Source organism: Corapipo altera, unplaced genomic scaffold, assembly GCF_003945725.1.
Source record: "Corapipo altera isolate COAL_440 unplaced genomic scaffold, ASM394572v1 57, whole genome shotgun sequence".
In the NCBI taxonomy this organism is placed as follows: domain Eukaryota; kingdom Metazoa; phylum Chordata; class Aves; order Passeriformes; family Pipridae; genus Corapipo; species Corapipo altera.
This window is the reverse complement of record NW_020884905.1, coordinates 7,683,373-7,695,082: the sequence shown is the minus strand read 5'-3', so window position 1 is coordinate 7,695,082 and position 11,710 is coordinate 7,683,373. Positions and strand designations below refer to the sequence as shown.

Sequence of the window (11,710 nt, the reverse complement as noted above, 5' to 3'; positions counted from 1 at the left end):
CCGCGCGCGCACGTGACCCGCGCCCGCTTCCGGGGGCGGCGCGGGGGCGCGCGCGGGGGGGGGGAGGAGGAGGGGTGTGTGCGGTGCGCGCCCCCGCGCGCGGGCACGGGGCAGCGCGGGAGCGCGGCCCTGGCACGGCCCCGGCACGGCCCCGGCACGGCCTCCGCGTGTCCGCGGCAGCGGCGCCCACGAGTGTGACACGCGTGTGCACGGGCATGGCCGTACGCAGACACGGGGGAGAGCCCACCCGGACAGAGCAGGGAGTGACACAAACACGGAGTGACACGGACACACACACTGGGAGTGACACACACATACGGAATGACACAGAGACAGAGAGGGAATGGTACACACACACACACGGAGTCACACACACACCCCCCGCGGTACCACCAGCCCCTGAGCACCGCGGGCTGTACTTTGCGGTCTCTGTCTGGGCTGTGCATGTGCAGCTGCGATCGCACGCCGTGTATGTGCGACCATTTTCAGCCTGTTTACACGCTGTGCATCCTCTGCGGGCTGTGCGTTCTCCGGCTGTGCAGCCACAGGTTGTGCCTTCCCCGGCTGTGTGTTTGCCGGCTGTTTGCAGGCTGTACCTCCACAGGTTGTACCGGTACCATCAAGGGCTGCAGTTGCCGGCCGTGTCCGCAGCCCGTGCGCTCCCGCCCCGCTGTGTCCGTCCCGGTGGTCGCGGTCCCCCGCGGCCCCCCCGGCTCCCTGCGGGCACGGCCGTGCCGGGCGTGCGGGACGTGCCCTGGGATCCCGCGGAGCCGCTTCCATGGGCGGCGCGGCTCCGGGACCTCCCGCCGCTGTGCCCGCCCCGCGCGGAGCCGGGACGTGCCGAGCCGAGCCCAGCTGAGCCGAGCCCAGCCGGGCAGAGCCGCGGGGGCCCCGTCGGGCCGCGGGGCTGCGCGAGCGGCTGCGGGACTACAAGTCCCAGGGTGCCGCGGCCCGAGGGGGCGGGCGGGCGGCGGGAGCGGAGCGGCCGCGGGGCTCCCCCCGCCCTGCTGATGTGTACGGGCGGTGCGGGGGGAGCGGCGGGCGCGGGGCTGGGGAGGCTGACGCGTGTACTGCCCCGCACGGCTCCGGCAGCCGGAATGGCCTCCAAGCTGCTGCGGGCCGTGGTGCTGGGACCCCCCGGCTCGGGCAAGGGGACGGTGTGCGAGAGAATCGCCCGCAGCTTCGGGCTCCAGCACCTCTCCAGCGGGCAATTCCTGCGGGAGAGCCTCGGTGGCGGCGACGGTGAGTGCCCGCGGGGCCGCCCCGTCGCGGGGAGCGGCGGGACCGGGATGTTCCTGCCCTGCGCATCTTCGACGGGGCAGCGATGGCGATGGGTTGGGGATGAGGACAAGGTAGGGATGGGGATGAAGATGGGAGTGAGATGGAGATGGGGATGGAGATGGGATGGGATCCACATTCCCCCCTCCCCCCCCCCCGGATCGACCACAGGTTGTTTTCTTTCCGTGGATTTGGCACAGCTCATTCATCACCTTCTCCCTCCAGCCTGAGCTGACGGAGCCGCCTGATAAAAGTGGGGTCTGATGCCGCGGGTGCCGTGGGTGTGCGACGGTTTTATCCCTGTCCCAGGTGATTAAGCTCCGGAGAGGTCGGTAGGAATATCCCACCTGCCCGTGCATTGATGGTTAACGGCGGCGTGTATGTGTTATTAATAACTTCATCCTGCCTCAGGTGGCTGTTCAGGGATGGGGGGAAAACCTAAAGCGGTGGATGGCAGATGGCTGGAATGCTGGTGCACGCTGTGCCCGCACAACATCCACGGTGGGAGGGATGCATTGGGAACACGCACTTGTCCACAGGAGAAACCCTGCTGGGAATATTGCTTCATGTCATGGGGTGCTGTGGCCAGGGGCTGTGCTGTGCCCTGTGGCAGGGCTGGGGGTGTTACAGGGTGCTGGTGTGTGCTCCCCACTCCTTATGAAACTCCTTTCCAGAAGCAGGGAGTTGGAGGAGGTGGGTGTCAGTGCCCACCTCTGCACAGGTTACCCCCTCGAGACTTTTTTTTAGGGCTGGCAACAATCCTGCCTATTCCGTGTCTGACATCCAAGTGCTCCCAACCCCGTGGGAGATGGGATGTGCTGTGCCCATGTCCCAGGCTGCTGAGGTGCTCTTGGTTCTGGTGAGGCTCTGAAGCAGCCATGCTGCCCCCCAGCTCCTGCTCGGGTTCCTCTGCAGCTGCCATTAGGCAATCCCAGTATATTTCTTTTTCCAGCAGTTCCTTCTCTCCTTTGCTAATGTGTGAAAGACTGACCCGGGGGGGAAGCTGACTCACTGGGCAGAGGAATGGTGAAACGGTGTGGAGACAAAACAAGCCAGAGAACATAGAAGTGATTTCCCTTTTTAGAAGGGTGATGAAAACAGGGAGAAAAATTAGGGAGGGTGAAGTTTTGGAGAGGTACGTGGTGCAAGGGCGTTGCACACAGCCCTGTGCTGGTCACTCATGTAAAAATATCCAGATTTCCTTTGGTAAATAAAAAGGACAATAATATTTCTTTTGGAGGGAGGTTGAAAAGTTGGAAAATCTCGATGAGGGCTTTGGCTGAAGGGCGGAAAGATGGGGTGAAAAGCCAGCAGAGGTGCAGTATGTGGAGAGGCGCAGCGTGGTGAGACCGAGCCCGTCTGAGAACTTCCACAATCAAGTTCTGAATGAGTCACTGTCTTGAATTTTATATTTCAGTTAGTCTCTTGCTGTAGAGCTTCTCTGGGGACACTGGAGAAGGAAGAAGGGGCTGTGAATGGAGTTAGCTGAAGGTGTTTCCCAAAGTGTCTCGCGTATATTCAGTATCCCAAAGGAAACAACACAGAGAAGTGCAGGGAAAATTACTCAGAAGGAAACCAGCTGTATGTGTGACGTTTGGGTCCCACCTTTGACTGAGCCTCTGCTTACAGCTCTCAGTAAGCTCCAGCTATTTGCTATTTTTTTTTGCTATTTGCTTTGGACAAGCTGTTACATGACTGTGCTGCTGTGTGCCAGCTCTGGGGGAAACCAGGTGGAAGTAGATTCTCTTCCCAAGTTTATCAACTGTTCCACTGGCTTTGCATTGTGGGGGAGCTGGGGCTCTGCAATACCAACAGAATCATTACAGGCTCATCATCCCAGAGGGAGCCATGAATCCAGTGTTTTTAGAGAGTCAATGCACCAGGGATTTTCCTGCTTGCCAGTGCCAGACATAAAGTGGCCGTGGCTGAGGGTTCAGGCTGGGGAGGCACAGAGGGCTCCAGCTGCCGGAAGAAGCTGGAGAACCCAGCATGGAGAGCGTTCCAGGCCCGCTGCTGGTGTCCATGTTGGCATTCTCAGGGAACAAGGACTTCACAGTCAGGCAAAGCCGCTGAATGCGTGGCTGCTCCTGAAGGGCTCTAAGGTGTGCTACAGCAACCCTGAAGTGCATCTGCTCCTGCCCATGTGTCTCTTAATTAGAGTCTCTCAGTGAGTGGCTGCTCTGCTGCAGGAAAAGGCCTTTTCAACATCTTGGAAATCTTAGAGGCTGTGTTTTTGGTGCTAGGCAGGGCTGCTGGAGGGTGGTGAGCCATTTCCTTGGCCAGTACTTGCCCCGGAACTCGAGTGGTCATCGCTGGTGCTAGTGGCATTCCAGGCTCCAGGACTCTGCAGTTAATTTGCAAAACAACTTAATTGGCTTTGGCTGAGAGTCTGTGAGTCTTGTGTCTGCCCTACTGCTCCCTTTCAGGTGCTTTGTTGGAGACAGAAGTGGTTCCTATCCCTTCCTCGTGATGGATTTCATTTGTTAGCATCCACCAGGGTACACACAAAACAAAATTCCAAGGGGTATGTAGACTGGCCCTACAGGCCTTCTCCCACCTTTCCCAGGGTTTTTGCTGGCAGAGCCACACTGTCCTGGTTGGTGGTCAAAGCTGAGCTCAGGGGATGCAGCCTGCTAGCCCTCTGCTTTTCCTTGGGGTCCCTGGTATAACCCTGTGTGTGGGAGCAGCTGCAGTGCTCTGGCCACGGGGTCTCCCCCAGCACTGGCTGCTGCCCTCCAGGCAGATCCTGCTGTCCATCCAGTGTCATGGCATGAATTTGAGGACGCTCCAGGATCCGACTCCCCAAAATGACATCCTGATGCTGAGGACAGGGTTGGAACAAGGCCCTGGATTGTGTCAGGAAAAAGGTCCTGAGGTCCCAGAACTGGGGTGACATCTGGTGTGGCTTAACTGCAGTGGAGCACAGACAACTGTGTCACTGCCCCGTTCACACCCAAGGTTTCTCCTCTCTGTTAGTCCAGATCATGTTGCTGCAGCCTAAATAATAGGAAAAAAAACATGCTAAAGATTTTGCCATAGGGCAGAAAGTCCGGGGTTATCATACAGGGTCTGGAGGCTGCTGAGTGCTGTGTTTGGGAACAGCCTCTCCTCCAGCCTGTCCTTCCTGGCCCTGGGAGGCTGTTGTGTGGATCATGGCCTCGGGAGTGGGACATGTCCCTCAGGGCTGTGACTGTGTTGCTGTGATAAAGAGGAACAGATCAGGGCCACATGGGGGAAGCCACTGAGAGCTGGAAGTCCCATGAGTTAAAGGGCAGATTAAACCCATGGTCATTAGATTAATGGGATTAATCTCATGGGTCAAAAGGCTGGGTTTGAGCTCAGCACAAACAGCACCTAAGGAGCCCTTTGCTACCTGGAGTAACTGCAGAGTAATGCCTGCACCCCCTCTATGCACCCAGCCACTGCAATGGGGATTTGGTGCTGTGCAGTTCCACAGGGGTGAGTCCCAGCTCCTTGTGTTGAGGGACTGCGATTTTCTACCCTGCTTGGGAAGGACTGCCCACACGCTGCTTCCCTCTGGCCTGAGGCTGGGGAGGGCTGCATCGGGGTGGAGTCTTACCTGGAGCAGGCTGGGCTTCAGGACTGACAGCTGGTGGACTGGGAAGGGGATAGCAACTGTTCAACTTTGAGTTAAAGGCTGCCTGGAAGAAACTCCAAGGACTGTGGCTGCTGGGATAATGCATTCCAGCACATCCTGGGTATTGGGGGTCTGGAGACTGGGCAGCTCTGCAGGTCCTTCATGTAAAATCCATGCCTGTTCCTCCTTCAGGAGGGAAGGAGTGGCAGTGCTGCCTGTGCTTTGGAGGAGGGAGAAGCTCCAGGAGCTTTCTGGAAGCAGTCAGCACTCTGTGCTGGTATGTGAACCCCCATGGTAATGCATTCCATGTCCCCGTGCTGGTGTGTCCCCCCAGCACACACGGCAGGCACAGAGGAGCAGCATTCCCAACAGCAGGAATTGTCCACCACAGAGCGGTGGAGAGCTGACCACCCGTATCAGGGCCGTGGGAAAGCTGCAGCCTCTGGGATGCAGGACTGTGGGCCTGTATTCCCAGACTGTATTCCCAGCCCCAACTGGGGCTTGGTGTGTTTTGGTTTGCAGCTCCAGGCCCAGCTCCAGCAGCCCTGCTGAGCCACAGCTGGTCCCTCGGATGGCCACCCTTCCTCAGGGTGACAACCAGACCTTCTGTGGCAGCTGCAGCCTCTGTGGTCACCAGCTCTGCCCCAGGAACAACCCTGCCCCGAGGACATTCCTGCCCCCAGGATCAGCCCTGCCCCCGGGATCAGCCCTGCCCTACCAGGGAGCATGTTCCCTGCGAGCCTCTTGCACTGTGCAGACCATGTGAATAAATATCAAACCATGTAGGCAGATGCAATACTATTTCTGCCCTCGCAGGTCTCCATGCTGGTTGCATAAGTGTATCATTTCCATCCGTGAGTCCTTTGCTTTCCCGAGCAGGATCACTGCTGGCAGCGCCGGTGACGTCTGGGCAGTGACAGAGAACTTGTCATTGAGAAAAGGTGTTTTCTGCCCTCGGTTCCTGGCAATCACTGTGGCCCTGAGCAAAGAGCTGCTCAGCAGGGTGAGCTGGAATGCCTTTATGGATCAGAGGGAGTGGGATGTGATCCCGGTCCCTGCGGTGACTCAGCCTCGCAGGCCGGTGAGTCAGCGCCGGCTGCCTGCCCATTCCGAGGCAGGTTGGATTCTGGATTCCAAAATTCTTGATTCTTGGCCCCTGGTCCAAGAGGAAAGGGGCTGAACCTCTTCTGGTGTCAGGAGAAGGACTTGTCACACACAGTGGGAAAGAATATTTGCATTTTCCCAGTAGTTTCTTTGGATTTTGGATTCAACCCGGGAGCCCCACCTGCCCTGCTTTCCAGCCAGGCATCCTCTGCAGATCATTTTGGGAGTTCACAAGGTTTCCTGCACACACCCAACCCCATACACCCAGGGGGATCTGTTTGGGCTGGTTTCTCCCTTAGATCAGATGAATTCTCTCCAAGAACTGTATAATTTGCAAAAACCCCCTCCTGCAGCTCAGGAATTCATCCCACAGCCAGGTGCACGTGCTGCCCGCTTTGGCATCTTGCTGCTGCCTGGAAAACCAGAGCCTGCCTCAAAATGCAGGATCCTGTGGCTTATTTTTAGAGAGGACTCATACTTTGAGAGGGCTAAAATGTGCTGTCCTCACCAGAAATCGTGCAACAAACAGATTGCAAAATTGTTCATTTCTGGTGACAAATGCTATTTCAGCTGCTGTGGGAAGAAGAGAAGGTGTCTGTCGGGTCCTGGTCCAAGGGGAAAGAGGCTGGACTTCTCCTGGTGGCAGGAGCAGGACTTGTCACACACAGGGGCAAAGAATATTTGCACTCCCCAAACAGTTTCCTTGTGTCTCCAAAAAAATCACAGGCAAACTGTAATCACGGAATGGTTTGGGTTGGAAGACCATCTAAACTGGGGAGACTGGAACAAGGTCCCTTCCAACCCAAACCAGTCTGTGATTCTATGATCTTCTAGTTCCACCCCCTGCCATGGGCAGGGACACATTTCACTAGCTGAGATTGCTCCAAGCCCTGTCCAACCTGGTCTTGGACACTTCAGGAACGGGGCATCCAGGGCTTCTCTGGGCAAACCATACCAGGGCCTCCCCACCCTCACAGGTAGGAATTCCTTCCCAATTTCCCATCTAACCCTGCTGTCTGTCAGTGAGAAGCCATTCCCCTTGTCCTGTCACTCCAGGCCCTTGTCCAAAGTCCCTCTCCAGCTTCCAGGAGCAGCTGAAGCCAAGTGATGCAGGAGCCAGGCAGAAGCCCAGGAAGGAGTGTTTACCTTGCAATTACGTTCTCAAGGATTTGCTTTTGGGAATAACTTTCTTATCGGAGCATATCTTAAATAGAGGCTCTGAAATCTTCAAGCCCTGTGGATGGGAAGCAGGTTCACTGTCTTCAGGACATTTCATACCTGTGCCAGTGTCATCTGTAACTGCACTGGATCCATTTCCTGAACCAAAGGAACTCCATGTGTTGGCACATCCAGCTGGTGCCAGTGCCCCTTGCTCTGTCAGCCAAAGGCTTGGCTGGTATCACCATGTTCCTGCTCTCAGGTATCTCAGGTATTTCCATTTCTCCAGCACCAAAATGACCAGGTGGCCCCAGCTACCAAGAGCAGCTGTGAACAGAGCGATGGATGAGCCATTTGAGAGGACAGGCAGGATTTGAGGGGGAGCGATATTTTTTAACTGGAAATGTCATGGGGTTTTTTTATTGCTCTTGGGTTTTTTATTTCTTCTCTTGAACAGAAGTTGGTGTCTTGGCAAAGCAGTACCTTGAGCGAGGCCTTCTGGTGCCCGACCACGTCATCACGCGCGTGATGATGACGGAGCTAGAGAAGCGGCGGGAGCAGCACTGGCTGCTCGATGGTGAGTCCCCTCTGGACAGGAAAATGCCAGCCCCCCTCAGAACATCATCTTGCTGCTAACGGTTTGGCAATACCAGGAGAGAGAAAAGCCAGAAGGTGCCTTTGCTGGTGGAGGGAGGGGAGGCAGGAGCCGACCTGCTGGCAGGGACATCTGCCTGCGGGTCTTTCTTCCCCCTGCCCTTGGCAGTAGCACGTGCGTGTCCAGCTGAGCCTTTGGCACACGGCTGGGAAAGGGAAAGGCAGGGAAAGGGGATGGGTTGTTCATGAAGCAGAGCCAGAGAGCAGAGCAGAGCTGAAGACACGCCAAGAAAAACCTCTTACTGCCTCCACATGTGTGTGAAGTGGTTCCTCAAAGCCAAAAGCCACCTGAGGTGGAGGGGGAGGAGACGCTGAGAGCAAACAGGTAAGGCCAGGTGTCCTTTTCCATGGTAGCAGGGTTGGAACTGGAATCAATCACAGAATCCCAGAAGGGTTTGGGGTGGGAGAAAGCTTAAAGCTCATCTTGTTCCACCCATTGCTATGGGTAGGCACACCTTCCAGTAGCTCAGGTTGCTCCAAGCCCCATCCACCCTGGCCTTGAACACTTCCAGGGATTTGGCAGACACAGCTTCTCTGGGCAACCTGTCCTCAGAGAGAAGAATTTCTTCCCAATATCCCACCTAACCCTGCCCTCTGGCAGTAGGGAGCCATTCCCCCTTGTCCTGTTCCTCCAGGCCCTTGTAAAAAGTCCCTCTCCATCTTTCTTGTTGGCTCCCTTCAGGTCTTTAAGGTCCCTTCCAACCCAAACCATCTTGGGATTCTATGATTCTGAGCTCCCAGCTACTCAGTGGCTTTTCCAAAGCAAAGGTACCACCCACCACCTTCAGAGGACAGGACCATTTGATCACAGTGTCCTTGATGCCCTCCATGTAAACCAGCAGCTTGTCCCTTATCTATGTACAGCACTTTGTTTCCTTCAGGTTTTTCCTTGTAATTCCAGCATTTCTTCCTGTTTTGCTATTGCCTGTTCCCTCCTACTTGCCCCCAGCCCCCGTGCAGGGACACCAGACACGTCTTTGCAGGAAAACCTGAGCCCACAGCGACCTATGTGTCATATTTCAGGAGCTGGTGCTGTGGGAGCTATTTTTTATTGTAGCCATATGGTGGTGTCTGCCTTTCACACCACTTGTGCTACAGCACAGGGAGGAGCTGCAGTGGGTTTGCAGCTCTGGAGCTGCGTGATGGATGGATTTGGTTCCATTCTTGCTGCTTTCCTACCTCTCATTCCAGCCCCTTTACATTGTGGTGACTACACAGGTTTTCCTCGCACACTGGGACAAGCCAAGGCGCTGGACAGGATCTGTGAGCTGGACCTGGTGATCAGCTTGAACATTCCCTTCGAGACGCTGAAAGATCGTCTGAGCGCCCGCTGGGTCCACCCGGGCAGTGGGAGGGTCTACAACATGGACTTCAACCCCCCCCATGTCCAGGTAAGAGCCCATGGAGCCGCCTGGGAATGATCCACGAAAGGAAAAGATCAGACGAGCTTTTCTCTTCATGAGCTGGGATCCTGAAAAAAGCATTGAGAGAGCAATCCCAGGTAGTAGCACTGAGCACCGATTTGCCTGAGGAGTTATGCTAAATGTTAACAGGAATATGGGATTTATGCTAAATGCTGTCCAAGATGGTGGATGGATGCAGAGCAGGATGAGGTGTTTGTCAGGGAGCTCCAGTTGGATGATGGGGCTGGTGGCCACATCCCCTGATGGTGTTTCCCTCCTGCAGGGCATCGATGACCTGACTGGAGAGCCCCTGGTGCAGCGCGAGGACGACAGACCTGAGGCTGTGGCTGCCAGGCTCAGAAAGTACAAAGATGCTGCAAAGCCTGTAATAGAGTTGTACAAGTGAGTTGGACCATGAGAAAAAAATCACAGCATGCCTGTAAAAACAGGCCCGAGTGCTGTTTCACCAGCCCAGTCCTGTGCCCACATCCTCACAGCCCCAGGAGCCCCAGCACGGCCCCAGCAGATTTTTGGGATGCAGGTCACTGTGCTCAGCAGCACAAGCCCAGCCTTTCATTGCAGCCAAGCCCTGGCCCTGGAGGGGCCTCCCTTGGAGGGAGCAGGTTGATCTGAAGGAATTCACAACTCCTGTTTGTCTTGCTGGGCTCCATAAAGAGCTTTGCTGGGGCTGGCCAATGGGAGGGATATTTTGGCTGTGGTGGAAGGCACAGATCCAGGGTGGTCCATGCCATGCAAAAATCAGTCCAGGGCCCTAGGGGGTTTGAGTGGAACATGGGGTGGTTGGCAAGAGGACAGGAGAAGGGCAAGACTCCGGCGCTGGCTCGGATGGGTCTGCTGGGAGCACAGGAGTGTTTCAGGGCTTGTCCCCTGGTAGTTTGGGGCAGTTTTGGCCTGGCCAACTTGGGAATAGATGGATTAACATAGGATGACAATCCACTGCTGAAAAGGAGCAAGATCCTGGGAGTGTTTTTAAGTGCAGAAGTGGTCCTTGAGGGGCCAAAATCACCCTTGCAGGAGAGGGGGGAGAATCACAGAATCCTGGAATGGTTTGGGTTGGAAGGAATCTTAAAGACCATCTTGTTCCATCGGCAGGACACCTTCCATTAGGTTGCTCCAAGCCCCATCCGACCTGCCTGTGGATACCCCTGTCCACAGGAAGGCCAGTGCTGACCTCTTCTCCCATCTCTTTCCAGGAGCAGAGGCATCCTTCACTCCTTCTCGGGCACTGAGACCAACAAAATCTGGCCCTATGTGTACACCCTGCTGTCCAGCAAGATCCCACCTGTTCTCTCGGACGAGGAGAACTAAACACTTGTGCCAAGGACCAGGAGTTCACTCCACCATGGATTTGGTTCCTCTGTGCAGTGCCAGGGCTGTGCTCAGATTAGGTGATGGTGTACTGGGTGCCATTGGTGGGTGCCAGTATAGCCAGTTTCAGGGTGAAAAGATCTTTGTTTATAAGGTCAGATTTGTTAGAATAAGGGTTTTTTTCCTCTTTTGAGGCTATAAATTATTCCTGCCTATGGTCCATCATGGATCAGTGATGCAGACCCAGGTAATGATCATTCCAGGTTTACACAGCTTGCCATGGTGTCCTTGCCACCCCCTTCCAACCCCCAGTCCCTGTTTGAGCCTACAATGTGCCATCCTGTTGCTCCACAGGACTATTTACTGCTGAGTACTCTCTAGGCTGAGTTTTCTTTCCTATAAATTATTTTATATTAAATTTATTTCTTAGAGAAATAAAGCTCTAGAAAGCAACACTTAGCCCAGCAGGAACTGGGGAGCAACATGGAAAACGTGTATACTACAAAGCTCAGAGATGTGAAGATCACATTTCCAGCATTAATATACATAAAAGAGGGAAAACATTGGAGGAAAAACACACACTTGTACTCCTTCCATAGAGAGAGATGAATTCCATGTTATAAAAAGCTGCTGTACAGTCTGTTTTTTTGGAATGCTGTGAGACTGAGCAGGATCTGGGCTGGGAATGAGTAGCACTCCTTTGTGCTTACCTTGTTTATAGCTTTTAATACTACAAGATAGTCATGTTATAAGAGTTTCTCCCGAAGATTTATGTGCGCTTCAGTTCTGGGGAGAAACCAACTCATTCCATCTTCTCTGCTGCCTTTGTCCCTGAGGTCTCCTGGCCATGGGGGTTCCCTAAGCTGTTCCTGCTGTGGCTGCAGCATCCCCGGCTAAATGACTCCCTATCCATAAAATCCCAGAGATCCTTCCTTTCTTGGGATGCATCCAGGGGCTGCTGAGGTGTTTCCCCATGATTTACAGCACCATTGGAGTGTGTTGGGGCCAGGCAGAGTCACTTTTCTCAACTGGAAGTACTGTCACCCTCTTTGGTGGTGGGATGCAGTACCTAAGCAATGGGGACATTCCCCTTGTCTCCTCAAGTTGCCTTATTTTATAGCCTATATATTTAAGAAAAAAAAAAAGCAAGATGTGTATTTTTAAAGGTTTAAAACAAACAAAAAGC

General features: G+C 54.8%; 1 protein-coding gene across 2 annotated transcripts; it reads left to right on the top strand.

Moving 5' to 3' along the window:
- Positions 1-1,097: 1,097 nt before the first annotated feature.
- On the top strand, positions 1,098-11,710 carry AK4 (adenylate kinase 4). Of its 2 annotated transcripts, XM_027651788.1 has the most exons (6): positions 1,146-1,242; positions 1,504-1,587; positions 7,596-7,715; positions 9,011-9,183; positions 9,479-9,597; positions 10,410-11,710. In XM_027651788.1, the coding sequence occupies exons 2-6, from the start codon at positions 1,542-1,544 to the stop codon at positions 10,522-10,524; spliced, it is 573 nt and encodes a 190-aa protein (XP_027507589.1). In that variant the 5' UTR covers positions 1,146-1,242; positions 1,504-1,541; the 3' UTR covers positions 10,525-11,710. The 2 variants fall into 2 exon arrangements, with proteins under 2 accessions (XP_027507587.1, XP_027507589.1); XM_027651786.1 differs by lacking the exon at positions 1,504-1,587 and having other exon boundaries at positions 1,098-1,242.

Excerpts from the sequence above, each read along its gene's own strand:
- AK4 (XM_027651786.1), top strand. The coding sequence starts at position 1,098 with ATGGCCTCCAAGCTGCTGCGGGCCGTGGTGCTGGGACCCCCCGGCTCG. Across the intron at positions 1,243-7,595 it reads GAGCCTCGGTGGCGGCGACG|AAGTTGGTGTCTTGGCAAAG; the intron begins GTGAGTGCCCGC and ends TCTCTTGAACAG. Across the intron at positions 9,598-10,409 it reads CCTGTAATAGAGTTGTACAA|GAGCAGAGGCATCCTTCACT; the intron begins GTGAGTTGGACC and ends ATCTCTTTCCAG.